At 43.0% G+C, this 24,266-nt stretch overlaps 1 protein-coding gene across 5 annotated transcripts in view; it reads left to right on the top strand.

Moving 5' to 3' along the window:
• The window catches only part of SLC9A6 (solute carrier family 9 member A6), a 52,684-nt gene extending 29,363 nt beyond the window's left edge, over positions 1-23,321 (top strand). For 4 of the 5 annotated variants that reach the window (XM_026479713.4, XM_048213471.2, XM_026479711.4 and 1 more), the window contains 6 exons: positions 1,213-1,324; positions 2,229-2,382; positions 7,989-8,019; positions 10,312-10,391; positions 15,785-15,890; positions 20,583-23,321. In XM_026479713.4, coding sequence (XP_026335498.1) covers positions 1,213-1,324; positions 2,229-2,382; positions 7,989-8,019; positions 10,312-10,391; positions 15,785-15,890; positions 20,583-20,855 — 756 coding nt within the window. In that variant the 3' untranslated portion in view covers positions 20,856-23,321. Of the gene's footprint in view, positions 1-1,212; positions 1,325-2,228; positions 2,383-6,693; positions 6,784-7,988; positions 8,020-10,311; positions 10,392-15,784; positions 15,891-20,582 lie in introns of all 5 variants that reach the window. The other variant, XM_057314909.1, reaches the window with a different exon arrangement.
• Positions 23,322-24,266: the final 945 nt, after the last annotated feature.

Raw genomic sequence — 24,266 nt, 5'->3', positions numbered from 1 at the left:
GCATCATTCTGGCCTCCTCCTCCTGATGACCTGTGAACTCCCAGTCCAGTAGTGAGAAACCTGGCTCCCACCGTCCACCATCCCATTCCCTTAATTGTTCCACCCCAGCCTACATGGGAGCATCAGAATCGTTAACCAGCACTCCCATGGGAAACCACCTGACCAACGAGCCCATGATGCTTATGTGCAGTTCCTTGTGCCTTTAGTCTTACCGACTCTGTCCACTTCCAAAGTTACTCAGGTCAACACTGTTTACCTAGTTTGTTTTTTCTCCTCCCCCAGCTCCCCCTACCTTGTTTTGTTTTTCATCTTAAATGTTACTTTTTACCCCTTTTAGAAAATGGGGTAGAGACTGTATTATGACAACTGAAATAAAAATTGTAATTGCGAAGCAGGAGTCTCTATACACAGGAAAGTGGGCAAAAAGACACGAGGATTGGTTTCTAGTTAAAAACCAGTCCGAATTCCCATTAAGACTTCCATTTGAAGCAGGGTGGAAGCATAGACTTGGAGGAACACAGCTGGGCTAGTAGGAATTTCAGTGCTAGGAGGGGTTACAGCTGCCCTTCTCTTTGTTCTGAGGAAGCAAGGGCAAGTTTAGCCAGTATTGCTCTCTCCCCCACCAACACTGACTTAAATTAAAATGACTTAACCTATTATACGAATGATCTTACGGTTATACCAAAGAAGATCGGCTTTTAAATGTTTCTATTCATCTAATGTATTTCCTGTATGCTAGAGCTGTACTGTCCAATTTGGTACCAATTAACCATATGTAATTATTTAAATTTAAGTTAATTTAAATGAAATAAAATTGAAAGTTTAGTTCCTCATCACACTAGCCACATTTCAGGCACTTACCATGTTGGACAGTGCAGATATGGAACGTTTTTGTCATTGCAGGAACTTCCACTAGACAGCGCTCTGTTAGCAGAAGCAAAAGACTGTTAGAGACTGAACTTCTTTTTTAAGATTTTATTTATTTATTTGAGAGAGCACGTGCGCGGGGTTAGGGGGGAGGGACAAGCATGGGGCTCAGTCTCATGACCCAGAAATCATGACCTGGGCTAAAAATTAAGAGATGCTTAATGGACTGAGCCACCCAGGTGCCCCAGAGATGGAGCTTCTGAAGATACTCTTTTACCATCTTGAGTGTGTAGTCTAGATAATATTAATAGTAAAACAAAATTAGCCTTAACCTCTTAATTTTAGATTGCTATTTTCTTGGGAAGAGCTGCTAATATTTACCCCTTGTCCCTCTTACTTAATTTGGGTAGAAGAAGTAAGATTGGATCAAATTTTCAGCACATGATGATGTTTGCTGGTAAGTTGTAACTTTTCCTCTCTTGGCCCACTCTAGGAAACCACTCACAACACGTGTACTAGCTTGATTTTAAACAGAAATGATGTGCTAGTAATACAAGACTCCCTTAAACATTGAAGTTGCAACCTCCAATAGAAAATTCTTTTTAGAGTGTCCTGTTCCCTTCTGTGAGAATTTTTTTCTGGTTTCAAATTCCTGGTTCAGAAATACATCACATGTAGTAGAGAAGATAAAGATTCATATATTTTCGCACAGAAACCTGTATGTGAGTGTCGATGGTAGTTGTAGTTGTAATTGCCAAAACCTGGAAAGAGCCCAGTGGGTGAACAAATAGGCAAACTAGGATGTCCATGAGGCCGTGGGCACTTAGCACTAAAACGCCAAACTGGGGTACGCACAACAGCATGGCTGCGCCTCAGAGGCATTGCGCTGAGTGAAGAAGCCAGTCTTAAAGGGTTACGTTCTCAAAAAGACAAAAGCACAGTGGTGGAGACCAGTTCAGGGATTTGGCAGGGTGGCAGAGGGGTTGGGCTAGAAAGATGTAGCACCAAGGAGTTTGGTGAGGGGGTTGGCGGGGGTGGTGACGCTGTTCTGTGTCTTGGTTGCCCTAGTGGGCACATGCCTCTATGCTGTGTCAAAACTCATGGGACTATACACCAAAAAAGAGTGGCTGTTACTGGGTGTAAGTTGAAAAAATAAAATTTTAAAATATTGTGAAAAGGTCAGTGCATGTCAGGATCCCCCCACTAATTCTCCATATTTGTATATACTTCTGTGCATTAATATATATTCCATATTTGTTCACATGCTTCTAAGTTCTTAGAATGTGCCTTATTTCTCGGAGTTTCTGAAGCTTGAGTCGGTAGTGAGTTATTGAAGAACTGCGTCTTTCGTTCCCTTGCAGGCCTCCGTGGCGCGATGGCATTTGCCCTGGCCATTCGGGATACTGCCACTTACGCGCGGCAAATGATGTTCAGCACCACGCTTCTGATTGTGTTTTTTACCGTGTGGGTATTTGGTGGTGGCACCACTGCCATGCTCTCGTGCTTGCATATAAGGTAGGTAGTGCCTGGGGACCTCATTTTAGTAGTAAATTCTAATTTAGGGTTTTTTTTTTTCTTTCAATTATGAGAAAAGTTGAAGCTTTGATGAATGTATAATGTTTTATTTTTTGCTTTTAAAAATCATGTAACCTGTAGTACAGAGAAAATGGGAAGTGTGCAAAAGAAAGTGAAAAACCATTGTTTACACCTTGAGGGATGTCCTTCCAGATCTCTGGCTATGCGTTATATGTATTTTTAACAAAAAGGGGCAACACTGCAGGTATTCTTGTAAAGCGATTTGTAAATGTAGTATAGTGTGGACATTTATGTTAGGAAATATATTTATATCAGAACTTCATGGCTGCATGCATCATAATTTATTTAACCAAATCCCTATCTTTGGACTTTTGCATTGTTTCTAGGATTTTTCTGTTACCATTACCATTTGAGGATTTTGCTATTAAGTGTTGCCATTAACAGTGTGAAAATTCATAAATGCACACACCACTGTGCACTTGTTTATTTCCTTAGAATCCATTCCTAGGAGTGGCATTGCTCGGTCAAAGGGTATGCATATATTTAAGGCTTTTGATCCATATCACCCGATCAGATCGAAAATGTTTCTTCTCATCTACAGCATATGAGACAGTCCAATTTTTCCCAACCCTAATCAGTACTAGACGTTATCCTTCTTTCTCAACTTTATGATCAGCACTGTTTCTAACCTGACAATCCAAGGCCAAGATTGCAAGATCTTGGTGTTAAATGTATACTAGTTAATGTATTCAGTTGGAAAGCTCCCTGTCTCTCAGGAGTTCTGCATTGTTTCCATGGATACAGCAGCCTGTGTTGCTAAAGCTTTTGTAGATTTTAGTTCTGTGTTTGACTGAAACTTCATAGACCTTCTGCCAAGCCTCTAGAATGTATAGGGTGCATTAGAGAAAACAGTATTTCACATTATAAAATCTGTTACCCATTTTTTCCAAACTATTATGTCTTTCTCTTAAACATTCTAGAGACCAGCCGGCCCTAAATCACACTTTGAATGTTGTTATTATTGTCTTTATTTCTTTTTACTTTTCAAACTCCTTTCTTACCATTGCTGTGCTATTATTGTGTATAATTGAAAATAATGTTCTTCTGATCCTGATCATTACCTCAGGGAGGACCTGGCATTTGTTGAGCACCTACTATGTTCTGGGCATTGTGCTAAGTACATTTCATGTATTTATCTAATCACAATAGCTCCATTTTACAAGTGAGGAAATAGTGGCTCTAAAAGTTTCTAAGTTGTTCAAGGTCATACAGAGAATTAAGTAGCAGACAGAGGCTCTCCAGTCGCTCCTCATTTCTCATAGACTGCTGCCTCAAGAAATGAGGGTGTTAACTTTTGACAGGATTAAATTCCTTTCTTGCCTTAAGAGCTTGTAAATGAAGAGTCTTCCTTATTCTACTGAGAAGAGCAAAATTAAATATAAGATAATTTATGAAAAGTAATGCTCTTCAGTAGATTCTCAGCATTTCTGCGGACTCAGTTCTCTTTTCTGATGGCCCTCCACACAAACACCCATGCCTACCGCCCCCCCCCCCAAAAACCCCGCCTAGAGTTGAATCCACCTCACCAGATTTGCAAGCCCTTTGGCCACATCTTGCCTGTCCCGGAGCACAGTTTGGCACTTAATCGTATGCATTGCCTTACAGTCTTTGGTTAGTTCTTACTGTGGTGGTTTGCGGGGGTTTTTGGCCTATGTGTGAGCCGAGGCTGGATTTTAAGTTTCCTTTCCCTCCCCCCAGATTTGTCTAGTACAATTTTGAAAATGCTGAGAAGTCCTTCAAGTTTAAGATTCAGGCAGACTGAGATTTGACTTTGAGTTCTCACTCCTTCATTCTCCAATTCTGTGGTCTTGGGCAAGTGCTTGACTCTTTTTATGCCTCCAACTCCTCATTTGTAACATGTGTGTGATAGTACCTGCCTCCTTGAGGGTTGCTGTAAGGATTCAGTGAGCTCATGTCTGTAGAGCTCTTAGCACAGCATTTCCAATTGTGCCTTTTATTCATTCATTTGATTAATACCAATTGATCACCAACCATGTGCCAGGCACTGTTTTAGGCTCTAACTTAGTGGTTCTCAGCGGAGGGGTACAATTTGGCAACGTCTGGAGACATTTTTGATTGTCACAAAGAGAGGAGGCTGCTCCTGGCATCTAGTTGGCAGAGGCCAAGGATGCCTCTAAACACCCTGTAGGGCCCAGAGCACCCCCCCACAACAAAGAATCCTCTGGGCCAAAATATCAGTAATGCAGAGGTTGAAAGACCCTGCTCTGGATGGCTACAGCAGTCACAGTAAGATAGAAAAGGTCCCTGGTCTCATGAAGTGTACACTTCAGTGGGCAAACACAGACAATAAGCTAGTAAACAAATAGATGAAGAAAGCAATTTAGATATTAAGTGCTGTGATGACAAACTGTACTGTGGTAGTGCCTGGGGGTAGAGTGAATTTTATACGCAGAGGTCAGGTAAGGGCTCTCTGAGGTTCCATTTGAGCTCAGGCTATCTGAATGACGAGACTGTGAGTTAAACAGTGAGCAGGAAGAATTGTCCAGGTAGTAGGGAAAAGAAGTGCAAAGACCCTGAGGCAAAAGCAAACTTTGCCTGTTTAACGAGCAGAAAAAAATCCCACATAGCTGGAATATAGTGATTGAAGGGTAGGTAGGAGCTGAGGTGGGCAAGATCCTACAGGGGCAGGGGTTGGCAAATGTGTCCTTTAAAATTTTTTTTTTAAAGATTTTATTTATTTATTCGACAGAGATAGAGACAGCCAGCGAGAGAGGGAACACAAGCAGGGGGAGTGGGAGAGGAAGAAGCAGGCTCATAGCAGAGGAGCCTGATGTGGGGCTCGATCCCGGAACGCCGGGATCACGCCCCGAGCCGAAGGCAGACGTTCAACTGCTGTGCCACCCAGGCGCCCCGGCAAATGTGTCCTTTAAAGGGCCGGATAGTAAATACTCTAGGCTTTGCCGGCCATATGGTCTCTGTCTCAACTACCCAACTTTAGCGTGAAAGCAGCCATAGACAAAGCGTAAATCAGTTGGCATGGCTGTGTTCCAGCAAAACAGGAGCCATACCCGATGTGGCCTGTGGGCCGTAGTTTGGGGTGCCCTGCTATCTGGCCATGTAGGACGGGTGAGGAGTTTGGATTTTAAAATCTGGTTGGAAATCTTGTAGGACTTTAAAGCAAGGGAGTGACATGATCTGTTTGACCGTGTGAAAGGACCGCTCCAGCTGTTGTGCAGACAAAGGATCCTCAGTGAGCTAGAGCCAGCCGGCCCCCTCTTCCTGCGTCCTTTCACGTAGTTTGTGACAGTCACACTTGGCTCCCTGTCATTTCCCACACAGACTTGGCACTTCTCAGTCTCCAAGCCTTTGCTCATGCTGTTTCCTCTGCCTGGACTTCTCCTTCACCCCCCAGGAAATAGCACAGCTCACATGCCTCCTCCCTTTGCCCTGTTCTGTCAGACCCCCCTCTTCCCTTTGCTTAACATGGGCCTGCCTGTTACAGCACTTATCTCAGCCAGCCTCGTCATAATAGCAGTGCCAGAAGAGCTGCTGCTGTTGAGTGAGTGTGAGATGAGGCATCAGACACTTTTAAAATCTTGAGGTACATTTTCTCATTTAATCCTTGCATCAACTCTATGTGGTGGATATTGTCCCCATTTTCCAGGTGTAAAATTGGGGTTCGTCGGGCTGCGTAACCTAAGTTCACCCAGCTAGCAAGGAGCTGAGGCCAGACTGGAGCCCAGTCCTCCCCAGTTGCAACGAACCCCAATTTTTGTCTGTGCCCCCCACTAGTCTGTGAGCTCCTTGAGGGCAGGCGCCATGTCTCATTCATGTCTATGCCCTGTGCCTAGCACAGTGCCTGGCAGATAATAAATGCTCTATAAATGTTTATTACACTCAACTGGTTTCCAGTCACAGTCCATCTGAGAATTACAAACATGCTATCCCCAAGACCACTAGATGTCACTTTAGATGCACAGATGTGTCTAGAGTTTAATATGGCTAAGAAGGCATTAAACAGCTTCTGGCCATTTAACAAAGACGGGACGAGCCTTTCTTTGAATTATGAATCTGGTCATGGCCATCTGTTTTCAAGTACTTGACCATGAGTCACTGGCCTTCCAGATGAGGTCTTGCATCATTTTCCTCCCTTTGCTGTATTCATACTCTGGGCTGCTACTGCTACAGCTTCTCACGCTGCTCTTTTTTCTGTGTTGTCTGTGGTAGTGACCTTAATCGATAAACATTTGAGCACCTATTGTGTATCAGGTACTGTGCTAGACTCTGGGGCTACAGAGATGAATTGAGACATGGCCTTTACCCTCAAGGAGCTCACAGTCTATTTGGGGAGACTGACAGGTAAATAATTATACTCTACCGTGCTAAGTATTGTGATAGAGGAATCTAGAAAGTGCTACAGAAGGACAGAGGAAAGACTGGTTCCACCTGCAGGGGTCATAGAGTGGTTCTACCTTTAAGGGTCATAGAATGGATCCTTTGGAATTTGCCAGGAAGAGTAGGAAAAACATGAGGGACAGTGCATTTCAGATAGAGGGCAAAGGCGTGGAGGTTTGGGAGAGGACGGGGGTGGGGAGAGGAGTAGGCAGGGATGGCTGACATGGGGCGTGTAGAAGAGAATGAGAGGAAATGAGGGCGGCAAAGTAGGTTGGAGTGACAGGAGTCGCCAGTCCGTAGACAGTCTTCAGTGCCGCCCGAAGGGCTTTAGACTTGACCCTCTGGGTTATAAGCTACTCTCGGGGTCTTTTGCCAAGGGACGACCCCGTGAGTTCCATGCTTTAGACCTAGCTAACTCTAGGGGACATCCTGGCAGCTAGACAACTTTACAGCCGATTGCGACAGACCTCATGAGTCACAGAGAGGCCTGAGCTTGAGCTGTTGGAATGGAAAGGAGAGAAGATGTGAGAAACAGTTTAGAGAAAGAGCGCAGAGAGTTGGTGGGTGCCGGTGTTGAGAGAGAAGAGTCAAAGAGAGCTTCCTATAATGAAGCTGTTCTCTGGGATACGGAAAGCAGGAATTTTAAGCAGATAAAAGGTATTGATGAAGAAGCCAGGCTAATATCTGTCCAGTAGCCTGTGAAAAAAACTGTAACTGGGCCCTCTCTTCAGTCATCATAACAGAACGTTGCCATGAGAGCTGGGAGGTCCGCAAACACGCAGCTCCCTCCTGGAACTGCGCCGGGTGCCAGGCTTGTGTCTGGAACTACCCGGTGGTTCCGATTGAGCAACCAGGGCCTCGCCGCTTCCCCGGCCTCTGCTTCTAGTGCCCTGCCATTCAGTGAAGAGAGTGTTATTTTTCTGAAACTGGTAAGTGGGATTGCAGGAGGAGAATCATTAGTAGATCCTGCCTGCCTCAGGATCCAAGCTGTTGCTAAGGAAAGTGGCAGGAGCCAAAAATCTACCTCAGCAACCAGAGAGAGGCAAAGAAAGATTAACCATTCCGTAGCTTGCGTGTGTTGGGGAAAGTAGTGGCCTGATACGGCACGGACGGGAATAGACCTCATTTTGGCCTCAAGATCTCATTTGCCTTTTGTGTTTCTCCTTTAGGGTTGGTGTTGATTCCGACCAAGAACACTTGGTAAATATGCGTTTGTGTTGTCTCTAGCATTCCCGTCAAACGTGCAGCCATTCGGAAAGAAAATGGTCTACCACAGACTTCGTGCCACTATTATTTAGATCCTGTCCTGTTTGTACCAGCTTTTAACTGACATCATTCCTGGCTTTTCTCACTGCTTGATAGAGACAAAACCAAATTTTAGACAACATGTGGTTATCAGGGGTGACAGCTCTCCTATCTGTGGGCCAACCCGGGCTTTGGCCATGGAGGGGAACAGTCCCTTAAGCGCTCCTGGGTTTTCAAGTGACGGCTCTGGCACACAGATCCTTTTTCCACTCTGGTTTGCGCATGAAGCCTTGTCTCTGATGTCAGCCCCACTCCAGCTGCTCTTCCTGTGTAACTTTCAAACTGGATGACCAGCAGCTGCCCTTGAGAACCGCCTAGAAGCTTTGCAGTCTTCAGCCCGTCTCCCCTGGCTGTTCAGGAGAATACTTTCTTGCCCCGTGCCTCTACCTTACCCACGTCTCCTTGCTTAATTCCACGTGTCCTTTTCTCATTTGTTCCTCTGAACCTGAGCCTGGTATGCCTTCTCCAGACTGGCCACCCTTTTCTGGTGTTTTCCATCTGCTTTTTAAAGGTTTCTGAGTACCACTGAATACATGACTCCATCCTAGACATTAGATGGGAAATCACAGAAATTATGTTTTTAAAGATGGAAAGCCTCTCTTCCAAAACACATTCTTTTTCTTGTCTGAAACAAGCTGTGGTCTATTTGTCTTCGGGGTGTGGTTCCAAAAAAAAATTTTTTTCTCAGATTCATTTCCTAAATGCTAATTTTGTTAGCTGTTGAGTGATGAGTGTATGTAATATAGTAAGTACTTGCCTCTTTTGTGGTCAGAACCAGACTAGTGGTCAGAACCAGACTAGTATACTTTCATGGGCTTGGGCTTGAAATACTTGTGCAAACCAGGCTGGATAAAACTGCATGATGCCGAGCTGCTGGGGTAGTTTCTAAGGGATAGTCGTTCCTCAAGGCCTCCACCCCTGTTCCCAAACAAGAATCACGTGTCATACAGTTCCCCAGACAAATGCTTGGTCATGATCCACATAAGTCTCCACCTGCTATGTCACCTCTGTCACCTCAGAGGAGAAATGGGAATGGAGAAAGAAAGCCAGGTAGGTGAGTACCAGCTGTGAGATGCAGAAAAAAAATACCATTTTTCCATTGCCCTCAAAACCCTATGGGTGTCTCGCTTTGTTATATCGTGTAGTCAGTATTTCGAGTGTCCGCTGGGAAGCAGAGAGGACCATGGTAGTAAGTATGGAGTATGTGAGGGTTAGGTGTATAGGTGTTAATGTGGTGAGGGGATCATGAGATTTGTAGATCCATCACTCTTCAAAACACAGACACACACAAACCTTTGCGTACCGGTGTGAACGGAAGTACAGGTGTTTTTCAGCTCTCGTAAGCCCATGCAGTGTTCTCAAACATTCTTACATTGTGTATGTTTTGGTACATGTTGAGAGGAAGATATTTATTTATCTTGAAGATCAGGAAGGACAGGAAAGAACCCAAACCCAGAATCTAAACTCTGTGTTCTTCAGAAAGCCTGGAACTGTGGAACATCATGCTAGAAAGGGCCTTGGAGATTCTTGACCCCCTCGCACTGTGTACATGACGAAATCCAGGCTCAGAGAGGGGAAGGGACTTGTCCCACTAGTTCATGTCAGAGCTGAGATAAACCAGATCACCTAACTGCCCCACTGCTGACTGTACCACATTACAAATAAGGACCCAGTTTGTTTTTGGAAGCTATTTTAGAAGAGGCCCTGCTTGCTATGTTAGTTTTCCTTTCTAGCCAGTCAGGCTTACCATGGAATTTTTCTGCTTCCTTTCATTTTGCTAGTGTTCTAAGAACATAGTAGCATCTTTGCAGAAACCAGTTACTTTTGGGACCCATAACAACTCCCAAAGATAGGGATGTTGATGTGATGTTTTCTACTTAAGATGCAATTCACATTGTGGGTGTAAGTCTTGCAGATTTAAGGGCGAATTATCCCACATTGATTTTTTAAATGACAGTAGACTCATAAATCAGCAAGCAGCCTGAGTAATAGAGGTGTTGAGAAAAACATTTCAATTTCGTATTCCAGAGCTGCAATATACAAGCTATTAAATTTCCAATGTTACCCATGATAGAGGGTATCTTGTATTGAAGTAGGCTATATTTCCAAGTCTACAAAGAAATGACTCTAAATAAATGTGCTTTTGATCTCAGTGTATGTATTGAGTTCTTTATTATCTGTTTGCAGGGTATTCCTGACAACGAGAGAAGAACCACCAAAGCAGAGAGTGCCTGGCTTTTCCGGATATGGTACAACTTTGACCATAAGTATCCTTAACTGAGGGGAAAACATGGTAGTGTGACCAGGCCAGTTACAGTGTCACGGAATGGCTGTTTTGACTATTCCCTTCCTGAAATGGAATACAAAACCTACCTTTGGTCTTCCCTTTCCCCTTCGGTGAGGTAGATGGAGAAGGCAATCCACACAAGTGCGTTCCTCTGAAAACCCACGAAGCCAGCAGGGAGTGGTTAGTGCAGAAGGTGGCTGTGTGATGGGCCTCAGGAGCCCTTATGGTAGACTTTCTTCCGTCTCTTGGCCTATTTGTTGGAGCAATAGTTGTCTTTTATTTAATTTAGCGAATCTTGCAAAAGGTATTTGCCAGTCCTTGTCAGTGCGCTTGCTAGCGTAAAAGAGGAAAGGCTGCCGCAGGGAAAAGTGTGAGGATGAGATGCAAGCAGAGCTGTGTTAGATATCGCAGCAGCCAGTGGTGGGCCTGCTTTCCCTGACCCATCAGGAGACTGGAAGGTTCACCTGTCTGTTCAGGGTGCCAGTTCATTGCTTACCAAATCTCTGTCTTCTCCTGTTGTAACTCTTCTTCATAGCGCTACTTTGCGTTGTGTTATGTTCTATGACCTGTTTAAATCATGCCTTTCAGAAAACATTTTATCCCTTACTATTTATTAAAATCAATTTCTTGGGGGCATGTGGGTGGCTCAGTCAGTGAAGCATCTGCCTTCGACTCAGGTCATGGTCTCAGGGTCCTGGGATCGAGCCCCGCATTGGGCTCCCTGCCCAGTGGGGAGCCTGCTTCTCCCTCTCCCTCTGCCCCCGCTTGTGCGCGTGAGTGCTCTCTCGTGCTCTCTCTCTGTTGAATAAATAAATAATTTTTTAAAATTAATTTCTTGTTTGAAAATTGAATGGGAAAAGGGACCATGCAGTTCTTTCAGGCTGAGGCTTATTAGTAAATAAATCAAACCCCGGTTTGTGTTCCAGCAAAGCCAATTTGCGGCAACCATGTAAAAAATGTTTCCTTTGCTTTTGACTTTCTGATGAAAGCCTTGTATATTTAAGAAAAATGCACTTGGCACTTATCATTAGAAGCTACTACTTACTAAATTCCGTTTGCTAGATTTTTACAATCACTTTTTGCAAGTACTCCAATTAAATTACTGTATGGAAACAAGAATACAAGCATATCTGTGGTATTAAGACTCCCAGTAGGGAGAGAGATCCTGGCTCTTTAAAATTATTTAATGATTATGTCATTACTTCTGGCTCCATTATCAGCATTTGAGTATAAGCCACTCCCATATCTCTTGGGGCCTTTTCTTCCCTCTGATTTAACAAAAAGTGTTTAATGTTTCCTGAATAAAATGTTTTGTACATTTTCTGTGTAAGATATGTACAAAATAACTAAATAATCCTGATGTAGAGAAAGAGCAGAATAATAGCTTATTTTTCTGTATATTTTTACAGAAGTAAACACCAAGATTTGATTCAGTACTACCCTATTAAGTACTACCAGACTAAGACCCAGTAATTTTTTTTTTTTGAGAGAGAGAGAGAGAAAGAATTTTAAGCAGGCTCCACGCCCAGCACAGAGCCTGACGTAGGACTTGATCTCACGACCCTGAGATCATGACCTGAACTGAAACCAAGAGTCGGACGCTTAACCAGCTGAGCCACCCAGGTACCCCAAGACCCAGTAATTTTAATACCTCGTGCCCTAGTAGAATTAATCATTCATCATTCTTGATTTCAGGTCCTTTTTGTAGCCAGATTGTTACAGATGAGATATAACTGAAAGAATATACCCAAGTCTTAAGCTTGCGACCTATGTGTATACCTGTGTGCTTGCTACCCGAGTAAAGATACATAGAACATTTCCAGCATCCCCGAAGCTGCCCTGTGTTCCCTTACAGTCAGTAGTGCCTTCCCTGCCCCTCCTCTCTGCAAAGGGCAACCACTATTCTGATTTCTAGGAACATCGATTAGTTTTACCTGGTTTTGGTGTTCATGTAAATGGAATCATGTATTATGTATTATTTTATGTCTTACTTTTTTCACTTAGCAACATGTAATTTATCCATATTGTTGTCTGTACCAGTAATTCATTCTTTTTCATTGCTGTGTGGTGTTCCATAGTGTGACTATACTACAGGTTTGTTTGTTTGTTTGTTCGTTTGTTTTTCTCCAGCCATTCCTCTATTGATAAACATTTGGGTTGTTTCCAGCCTTTGGCCATTATGAACAGTTAAACGTCCACATGTGCATCTCTTGATGACCATCAGCACTCGTTTCTCTCGGGTATATACCTAGGAGAAAAGTTTAGGGCAAGCGTATTGTTCAGCTTTCGTAGATATTACCAACCAGTTTTCCAGAGTGGTCGTAACCAGTTTACATTCCCACCAGCAGCTTAAAGGAGTCCCACTTATTCTAGCTCTCCACCGAAATGATATTTAATCAACCTTTTAAATTGTAGCCATTTCCATGGGTGCGTAGTGATACCGCATGTGGTGTAATTTGCATTTCTCTGATTGCCAGTGAGGTCGAGCATCCCTTCGTATGTTTATTGGCTATTTGGCTTCATTTTTTATGAAGTGTGTCTATTTAGTTCTTTTGCCTGTTATTTAATTGATTTGTCTTATCTTTTTCTTATTGACTTGTAGTTCTTTCTATGTTCTGAATTGGGTTCTCCATTGGTCATATGTACTATGAATACCTTCCCCCAGTCTGTAGCTCACCTTTTCATTTTCTTAATCCTGTCTTGTGATGAACAGAAATTCATCTTAATGAGGTTTACTTTATTACTCTTTTGACACTTTTGTGTCTTGATAAATCTCTTATATCCCAAGATCCTATGTTTTCTTCTAAAAGTGTGGTTGTCTTAGCTATTACATTTAAGTTTTCTATGCACCACAAATTAATTTTTGTGTATGGTGTGAGGTATGGGTCAAGACCTGCTTTTTTTCCCATATGAGTATGCAATTAACCCAGAACTGTTAATTGAAAATGCCATCCTTAACCCACTGAATTGCAGTGGGGCCTTTGTTATAAATCACTTACTTGGCCATTTGAGTAGAGGTCTGTTTCTGGACTTTCTTTTCTCTTTGTCTTTTTTTTTTTTTTCACATCAATACCACACTCTATTAATGATTGTACTTTGTAATAAATCTGGCGATCCAGTAGGGGAAGTTCTACAGGTTTATTATTCCTTAGTATTGCCTTTGCTATTTTAGGTTCATTGCATTTTCATCTAAATTTTAGAAATAGCTTGCCGCTTTCCATACACACACACACTCACACTCACTCACTCTCACACTCACTCACTCACTCACTCACTCACCAAAAAAACCTGCTGGTAATTTGTATTAAATCAATAGGTGAATTTGGAGAGAACTGACATCTTAACAATATTGAGTCTTCCAATCTAGGAACACAGTATACCCTTCTATTTCCTTAGATCCTCTTTAACTTCTCTCATTAATGTTTTATAATTTTCAGTGACCAGTCTTGCACATCTTTTATTACATTTATTATCCCTAAGTATTTGATGCTATTGCAAAAGGTATTTATTTTATTTTCTACTCGTTTGCTCTTAATATATAGATCTACAATGGGGTTTTTATATATTGACCTTGTATCCAGCAGTCTTGTTAAGTTCACTTATTAGCAAATAGTTCATAGATTCTTTTTTATTTACTGTTCATAAAATCAAGTGAAAAATAATGTCCTGTTTTCTTTTCTAACACCTTACATTTTTTTTATGTCTTATTACACTGGCTGGACCTCTCCAGTACAGTGTTGAATATAAGTGATGATAGTGGACATTTTTGTCTTATTCCTGACCTCAGGAGGAAATTTTTCAATATTTCACCATTAAGTATGATGGTAGCTATAGGTTTTTGAGATAGCCTTTGTCAAGTTAGGGATATCCCCTTCTATTTCTAGTCTGCTGAGAGTTTTGATCATGAATAGGCATTGAATATTATCAGATGCTTTTTCTACATCAATTGAGATGATCATGTATTTAATTTATTCTCCTTTAATCTGTCATTGTGCTGTTTTCATTGATTGACTAATAAACCAGTCTTGCATGGCTGGAACAAATCCCACTTGGTCATGATACACCATCCCGTGTGTGTGTCACTGGATTTAGTTTACTGATATTTTGTGTTTGATTTTTGTGTCTGTTTTCATGAGTGATATTGGCTTGTGGGTTTTTTTGTCATTGTTGTAATGTCCTTGTCAAGCGTCTATAAACAAGATAATGCTGGTTTGATGACATGAATGGGAAAGAATTTTTCTCTTTTTCTGTTTTCTCGAGGATTGGTATTTTTTCTTCCTTAAGGGCTAGGAAGACTGTACTAATGAAGTCACCTGGGCCTGGAGTGTTTTGTCTGAGAAGGGTTTTCATTTCTTTAATAAATATAGGACTAGTCCTCATCTTATTTTAAAGGTTTTGTTTGTTTGTTTGTTTGTTTGAGAAAGAGAGAGACATAGAGTACAAGTGGGGGAAGGGGGAGAGGGAGAGGCAGAGAATCTCAAGGAGACTCTGCATCGAGTGTGGAGCCCGGAACAGGACTCAATCCTATGACCCTGAGATCACTACTTGAGCTGAAACCAAGAGTTGGACACTTAACCGACTGAGTCCCCCAGGCGCCCCAGCACTATTCCTCATTTTTAACTGAGACCAACCTTAGGTTGTGACTTTAGAAAGTGGGGAATATGTATATGGGTCTTTCTCCCATTGTTTCTACTTTTTCTTATTATTCCCTCTTGTTTTCTCCTGAGTATCACATAAATTATCGTGTCTTTTTATTTTTTTGGAGAATAAATGAACACTGAGATGAGGGTCTATGGTAGAGGAACTCATGATAGATAATTTTTTAACTTTTTTAGAATTGCATTTCCTTTGATAGAAAGTTTCAACTCATTCAAGATGCCAGCTGAATTCACAATAAATGACATTTTTGTTACTAAATTCTGTGACTGGAAAATTTCATCTTTTTGTGACTCTTACTACTCTTTCCTTTCTACCCTGTCTCCTTCAGCGCTAAACTGAGAGTGATTCTGTCTTCCCTTTGGTTTTAGTAAAAGCAGAAAGGCAACAGGAAAAGCAGTGGACATGGCCCAGGACTCAGAATCCAACCAGTCTGGATTCGTGTGGGTCCTTCACTTGCTTCCTTGTGTGACTTTTAGGTGGATTATTCCTTTCCCTGAGCCTCAGTTTCTATTTCTGTGAAACAGAGATCATAACAGAACCTCCCTTTGTGGTCTCACTGGCATAACTTGGCCATGAAATGAGGCAACATCTGTGAAAACCCTCTGCCGTTCTCTGAAGTGGGGGGGCACACCACGAGGGTGGTGGTGATCACATGACTGGTTCTTTTGCATTTGCAAAGAAAGGGCCGTGGCTCTTCCTTAACCTGTGGCTTAGCTATCTGAAGCCCCTGCTGACGCACAGTGGACCTCCTCTCACTACAACGCTCCCTGCCTGCTGCGGGCCCATCGCCAGGTGCCTGACCAGCCCCCAGGCTTATGAAGTAAGTTGCTTTTATCCCAAACCTAAGTTCTCCATGAGGTTAAATTTTTCTGCTCTGTGGATGCGTCACGGGTGTGGTTTTGCTTCGCTTGTGTTTAAGGTATAAAATCCATGAGAGGGAATATGAGCCTATTTTTGCCCAGCCAGAAAATACATATAGATACATATAGAAATCTAGAGATACAATTTCACGGTCTTTGAAACAGCATTTGAAAAGAGATCTAGTGAATTACCTCATCTTACTGTCAGTGATTTTAGTAAATAATTCTATTTCCACACTGGCTTTCATTTATTTACGGTATGTGGCCCGCGCCCGGTACTGAATGAGTTATGTTTTCATCTGTGAATTAGAGTGGTCACAGGCATGTTGAGAGGATTAATAAAACAATTTTTGATACCCCTAAAGTGCAACAGATGGTCTTTTACTTCAAACCTGCCAACTTTTGGACATCAGGAAGAGTTTATCTACCGGTGTTCCGCACTGCTAGGCGGCACGAGCCTATCTACGTGGAACCTGGAGTCCATATTTTTTTCCTTAGCTACCAACGTGAGATTGGTGACTCACCAAGCGTCGCAACACAGAAAGAAATGACAAATGCCAACCAGCCTTTATTTTAAAATATGAACATCTTTTTTTTTAACTTATTTGTAAAGATTTATTTACCACATATTTTTTTTATTTTAATGTTTTTTTATTATGTTATGTTAGTCACCATACAGTACATCCCTGGTTTCCGATGTAAAGTTTGATGATTCATTAGTTGCGTATAACACCCAGTGCACCATGCAATACGTGCCCTCCTTACTACCTGTCACCAGTCTATCCCATTCCCCCACCCCCCTCCCCTCTGAAGCCCTCAGTTTGTTTCTCATAGTCCATAGTCTCTCATGCTTCATTCCCCCTTCTGATTACCCCCCCTTTCTTTATCCCTTTATTCCCCTACCAATCTTCCTAGTTCTTATGTTCCATAGATGAGAGAAATCATATGATAGTTGTCTTTCTCTGCTTGACTTATTTCACTAAGCATTATCTCCTCCAGTCCCATCCATGTTGCAGCAAATGTTGAGAACTCGTTCTTTCTGATGGCTGAGTAATATTCCATTGTATATATGGACCACATCTTCTTAATCCAGTCATCTGTTGAAGGGCATCTCGGTTCCTTCCACGATTTAGCTATTGTGGACAATGCCGCTATGAACATTGGGGTGCATATGGCCCTTCTCTTCACTACGTCTGTATCTTTGGGGTAAACACCCAGTAGTGCAATGGCTGGGTCATAGGGTAGCCCAATTTTTAACTTTTTAAGGGACCGCCACACTGTTTTCCAGAGTGGCTGTACCAACTTGCATTCCCACCAACAATGTAGGAGGGATCCCCTTTCTCCACATCCTCTCCAGCAATTGAAAAAAAATTAAAATATGAACATCTTATTTTTCAAGTTCTTTTTTAAAAAACCTTTGCTTCCAACCCAGCCCTTCAAAAATAACCCGTGGCATCGGATAGCGCCCACATTAACGAAGCTCACCCCCTGGGCTGGTCTGACGCAACAGCTTGAGTAGAGCGACAGGGCAGTGGCGAAGCAGTGTAGACAGGCGCCGTGCAGTTCCCTGCGCCCTCCTTTGTGGTACGTTAGAGCAGAGCCCCCAGAGAACGGACGGGAAGAGGAGTCTTAGTAGAGATGGCGCCTACAGGGCGGGGTGCCCTCCAGCTTTGTGGGCCGTTGAGTCCGTCTCCTCTGACAGATTGTGCGCAGGGGCAGGGGGAGCACCCGTGGAGTCGTATCTCTCCCTCCCACATTGCCCGGGCTCCCCTCTCGAGCAGCCTCCATTTCCTCTGTGCCCTGTCAGCCCACGAGGCTCTGTGCAGAGGGGCGGCCAGCTCTGTCAGTTCAGTCAGCGAGGCTCGGCCCTTGGATTCCAGAGACCCCCTCACCGTCACCAAAAGCTGAGAGTTCCGCAACAATGGCGCGTCCCGAGGAATATAGCAAAATACAACACTGTTGTATTCATTCCCTAGGGCTGCCGTCTCAAAGTACCACAGACCGAACGGCTCACCAGAAATGTGTTGCCTCGTGGTTCCGGAGGCTCAAAGTCTGAGGTCAAAGTGTGGGCAGGGTTGGTTCCTTCGGAGGGCCGTGAGGGAGAACGTGCTGCTGGCCTCTCTGCAGTTCCTGGCGGTCTGCCGCCAGTCTTCGGTGTCGCGTGGCTTGTAGATGCATTACACACATCTCTGTGTTCATCTTCACATGACACCGTGTGTGTGTGTCACCAAATTTCCCCTTTTTCAAGGACACGCACCAGTCGTACTGGATCAGGGCCCACACTAATGACCTCATCTTAACTCGATCATGTGCAAAGACCGTATTTCCATATAAGGTCACATTCACAGGTACTGGCAATTGGGATTTCAGCATCTTTTGGGGGGGGTACCCTGTAACCGTAACAACCATAAAACTTAATTTTTAATGTTATTTTTTGTTTGTTGATTACCTTTAGTTATAAGTTACCATACTTGTGGCCAGATATTCAAACAGTATGGAATGTACAAAGTGAAAAATCAGTTTGCTCCTTCTCCTACCTACATCCCCCCAGAGACAGTGTTTATGAAGGATTTATTGTGTATACTTCCTGATACACAGGAAGTACATGTTACTTACATGCGTATATATAGCTTTGCACAAATTTACACAACTTACATGTATAGCTTTGTTACTGTTTTATACGAATGAGATCACAATTGCATTGTCCTGCTACTTGCATTTTTCACTTAATGGTATATCATGGCTACCTTTCTATGAGTACACGAGATCCGTTATCTTCTCTTTATTCATGGCAGTGTAGTGTGGCTGGACCAGCACTGATTTAATCAGTCTCCTATGGATAGACCTTTAAGTTTCCTTTCCTTTCTTGTGATTACAAACCATGCTTATAGTAAATATTCTTGTACCTATGAATTTATCCAAGTATATAAAGGTATATAAAATAGATTTTAAGGGTTAAATTGTGGAGTCAAAAGGCATATATGCATTTTAAAATTTGATAGATATTGCCCCAAACCCCAAACTTAATAAAGATCTTAGAATCTTTGCTGAAGAACCCCTGCTGGTGTGCGAAGGCATCCCCGAACTTTGTTGTGAGTATTGCTAAGTGAGGGGACAGACCCTGGTGGGCCTTCCATGTTGTACTGTACAGGGCAGGGGGGCATTATGGTTGGTTGGTGGAATGGGTTTATTTGGTTTTTAATTCACATGGCTTTGAGTATCGAGGCAAATTTCTAGCAACAGCAAATTGAAACTGTTTTAAATTTGCGTCTAACAGTCTCCTCAGTCTATCTTAGCCAAATTTAAGATTTCTCAAACACACATAGCTTAGGAGAGCTGGATGTATGCTGTTTGTATCAGCTTTACTTCCCTCAAGGAGTATTAGTCACAGACTTTTTTGCCAGATCCATAGGAGTGGTTTAGAATGATTCTTATGCTTCATATTAGAAAAAGATGACTTTCTGGGGCGCCTGGGTGGCTCAACCATTAAGCGTCTGCCTTCGGCTCAGGGCGTGATCCCAGCGTTCTGGGATCGAGCCCCACATCAGGCTCCTACGCTGGGAGCCTGCTTCTTCCTCTTCCACTCCCCCTGCTTGTGTTCCCTCTCTCGCTGGCTGTCTCTGTGTCAAATAAATAAAATCTTTAAAAAAAGAAAAAAAGAAAAAGATGACTTTCTGATTTTTAAAAGTAATATGTACTCAATATAATAAAATTTTAGTACAGAAACATAAGAAAATAAAAATCACTAGCAATTTTACCATGCAGAGCTAACGATCATTATTTTGTTGACTACCCTTCCAGACTTTTCTATGCATATATAACATTATTTTATTTACCAAAGTGGCCTTATATATATGCTTGATTGTTTTCCCCCCTTTTGTAGAACTTTATTTAATTCTACTTTTTTGGCCACAAAGTCTCCATGAGAACCAAAAGCTTATTGAGCTGGGAGACAAGTATATGGTGAGGGTTCAGCATATTTGGGGGATATTATATCTCTAGGCATTGTTCATACTGAAGTAAAAGCTTCACTTATAAATCCACTCAGTGATCCACTGAACTTACATTTGGAGAATACTTTCTGTGTGCCCCGAGCTGTCCGGTAGTCGGACTAGAGCGTAGAAGGGGCTCGGAGGCTAGTGTGGGCTGTGAGAGCAGACCAGCGTGCGTGCAGCTGCGGCGCAAGGGTGAAGGGCAGTGTAGGGCTGGGGCTATGTACAGGACCCTGGGAGAGAGCACAGGAGGCATGCCTCGGCCAGCTTTGCAAGATCAAGGAAGACTTTTAGCAGGAAGGGGCTTTCTTTTAAGCCAAGACCTCACTGATCAGCAGGCTCTAGTCACAGGAGGGAGCGTGGGGGAGACAGGAGGTAAGAGATAGCAGGAGTGATGGGGGCACCTGTCAGCAGTTCAGATGGCAGGCACACGATAGGGTGGCCAGAGTGGGTGAAGCAGATGCCAGGCGGGGCAGGGTGGGGCAGGAAGGGCCCGAGTTGCACCGTGTCTTTAAGCCACGGTGAGGACTGTGGGCTTTATCCCGAGGGCAGCAGGCTAGCCCTGAAGGGTTTTAAATGGGGAATCCTTGAAAAGTCTTCTATTGGAAATGTTTCTTGAGTCACATGGCAATTCTTAAGACTTGTTTTATTTGCATTTAGAACCAGGAGCAATTGAAAGACGATGACTCCGATCTTATTCTCAACGATGGCGATATTAGTTTGACGTATGGGGATTCTACTGTGAACACCGAATCAGGAGCAGCCGGCGCCCCTAGGAGGTTTATGGGAAACAGTTCTGAAGATGCCTTGGATCGGGAGCTTGCATTTGGGGACCACGAACTGGTCATTCGGGGAACACGCCTGGTTCTTCCTATGGATGATTCCGAACCCCCATTAAATTTGTTAGATAATACGAGACACAGTCCAGCCTAAGCTTACTAATACTCACTTAGTGATTTGTAAAATTTGCACATGTGATTGTGAAGAAATTTGTACTACCTAAAAAGTCCCAGTGCATGTCTCTGAATGTTTAAGCTATATAAATACTCTTTATATGGCATTGAGAGAATATAAATATCCTGTATGAGGCAGATCGTGAACAAACTATTCTTTTACGTTTCATTGGCTGCACTATGTAGATTGGATCTGTTTTAGAAAAAAGTTATTTTCACAGTGATGTGTGTTCTGTTAGCTTTACGTCTCAGTTAAAGTATACCAAGTGACAGATTTACTCTTTCTTACACTTACCTGATACTTAACCAGAGTACCAAGTTCTTGTGCCGTGAATTAATTTTGTTTCGTGGGAGGGGAGGGAGAGGAAAGAGGGACTGTTATCTCTGGGGAAGCCCAGGGAGGGAAGAGGTTCCTTTTTTGGGAAGCTTGTGTTCATTGCTACTGCCTTGGTCATGACCGTTGTCTTTCCTTTTTTCTCCGGTGGCCTGTTGTGGCATTAGAGGCTGATGGTGTTCAGATCTTGTCCCGTTGGAGTTGGGAATGAAGTGGGGGGGGGGGGGTCCCTCTTCCCCACCTTGCTGTGAAGGAACAGATTCATTGAGTATAGCACACTGGTGTTCAGAAAAGAAGGGCTACAGAAGACATCCAAAACTGTGTTGCTTTTCTCCCCAAGCGAGACTGTAGGAAGCAGTCGCGTGATCCTGCCAGGTTAGCCGAAGTACAGGTGTATATGGTGCAGGGTGCGTGGTTTGCATTGGCGGGGGGCCGGGGCAGAGCGCAGGAGCGGAGTAAAGAGAAGGTGGGGGTGCTTCGGAGATCTCTCTTCCCGAACATGTAAATATTCCATACCAGATAAGTTTAAATAAGAAACTCAGTTGCTGCTTACTTTTTGATTATGTACTTTATCTGTATAGCCAGCTTTGTGGTCAGATGTTTTTATATCGATTTAAATCGCTGCTCTTTAGCAGCCAAACAGGAGCAAAATGTAAAATTTTGGAACTTTACTGTGTCTCATTGTCATTCGTTAGTGTGTAGTTGATGTTTAAAGTTAATTTATGACCCCATGATTGTTCACACTACATTAAGGTCAGTCGGAAAGCACCGCGCCGCCCTGGAGCTTATCGTAAGGGCCGTGCTTCCTTTACGCGCACCGGCTAGACTTGTCTTCGTCTCCATGTTAGTTTTTCATATGAAATACCTAAGCTGCCGTGTGGGTGTGTGTGGGTGTGGGTGTGGGTTTGTTTGTTTTTTTTTTTTTTTACAGTTTTCAAGTTAGAGTCCATAGCGACTTCCCATTTCCTATTCAGAGAATGAAAGTAGATTCTATTTTGTAATGCTGAAAAAACGTACCGGTGCATTGAATGCTTAGAAGGGAGATACGTTCTGATGTTGAGCCTGACCTGTTAATGTTTCGGAAGACAACAAGGAACTTCTGTGGGTCTTTTCCCCCCTCGGGTCTGAGTAGCATTGCCTTAAATCTTACCCCATTCACAAACGGATGTGTTTACGTGATGTTCGAATTGCCCAGCAAAAGATGTCTTTCCAAATAAAATATGTACTTATTCTCCCCGAGGTGTCTGTACTGTTGCAAACACTCCTTGAGGTTTTAAGGGAATTCTACTGTTGTACCCTTGAGTGGCAGCTCTCGCTGTTGGCAGAGCCATCTGTTACGTAGTGGTAGCGACTTTCCTGCTATGCAGGAACCCTGTGACGTGTGCACTTGGTATGACGTGTGCCTCTTCGTGCAGTCTCTCATCTCTTGTTAGTGTGTGTTTGAGGGGCTTTGAACTTCAGCGTCATTCACCCACGTAGTTATTCGACTTGTAAAAGGTTGTACAAGAAATTAACAACTACCTTTTTTATTCTGTCAGGTTACTGAGCTCACTTTATGAAAATGGCTGTAAATACTTAGCATGACACCTGCAGTACTCGTCTCTTTCAGCATGCAGAAGACTTTTTCTTAGGGAAACCGATACAGCTTGAGTCCACTAAATCTGCCTTCGTACTCTGTCAAAGGGGAACCGAGGCTGCTGTGCTTATGGCAGCATCTGGAAGCTTCTCCTCTCCTCTCATCTGTGCACAGACCTCCAAGCAAAGAAGAAACAACTGTGCTCATATACCCGTTGGTCTTCGACACCTGAGTGAACTCGAATGAAGGACAGTCTGAGTTACCATCACGCACAAAGTAGAGCTGCTCTCGGACTTAACCGTTCTGTTCTTTGTGAACCCTACGCGTTTGAATGACTCAAACATTGCATCTTTTAAAGTTATTTTGTAAGGTTCCTTGGCATTTTATCCTTGTCGTCCGTTTTTGGCAATGTGCTGTTAAAGAACTAGACTTAATCTGTACGTATTTTTTGTTTTCCCTTGGAGTACTTGGACAGATGTTATAGTGGTTTCTTTTAGGAAAATCTGTCATTAAAAAAATTATAGCCTTGCAAATAACCACTCACCGTATTTGAGTCACAGTTTATTCTAGTGAGAAGTAAAGAGTGGTGACTTCATTTATTTTTCTACCTATACACCTACTGGGAAAGCGGGGAAGACTGATGTTTAAAAAAAGGACAGACAGAAACCTCCCAGAACGTAACGTATGGGGTTGCCCATTTGGGGGCTTACGTGTGAGGCTAGACATATTTACCTGTGGTCACAATTGGACCAGTTAAGAAATAAGACTCAAGGCAGTCAAATTCTGTCACATTGACTTGTAGCCTGTTAGCTCAGTAATGAATAGTGTCATGAAAATGTCAGTCCCTTTATATGGTGAGAGTAGATTCTGTGTCTGGATAGGTAGAAAGGCCGTGCCAAGTTCAGTTGAAAGCATGCTCACGCAAATAGCCCTTTTTCCAAGTTAAAGATAGGTCTTTCTTTCTCTACATGAACAGTTTTATAGGTTAGGGTTTGCTCACAGCAACTTTGTCTAGTAAAGGCACCAACCACACTAATACTCTGTTTTGTCACCAGATTTCTTGTTCATGGTCTAGTGAGAGACACAGGTGGTGGGCCTACACACATCTCTTTTCGGGAACAAACCATGTTTTATAATTCACAAATACAGCCCGACGTTCAATTTGAGCAAGTACGTTTGTTAACCTGACTCAGCGCAGGAGTGTAAAGAGGGGAAGGGTGGGGACACCTGGCTGGCTCGGTCGGTGGAGTGTGCGACCCTTGATCTCAGGATCGGGAGTTTGAGCCCCACGTCGGGCGGGGTGGTTTTCTGAAGTTTACTGAAGTTACTTAAGTTTACTTAAACTTAAGTTTAATTAACAAAAAGGGATGAAAGTATAGATGTTCTAACTTCATCAGGTGTGCTCGATAGGAAGCACCCCACGCGGGTGACACAGTGTAAGGTATGAGGCTCAGAATAAATTGAAAATGACAATATGAATT

This window comes from Ursus arctos, chromosome X, assembly GCF_023065955.2.
Source record: "Ursus arctos isolate Adak ecotype North America chromosome X, UrsArc2.0, whole genome shotgun sequence".
Lineage (NCBI taxonomy): Eukaryota > Metazoa > Chordata > Mammalia > Carnivora > Ursidae > Ursus > Ursus arctos.
This window is presented reverse-complemented; position numbering and strand designations above follow the sequence as displayed.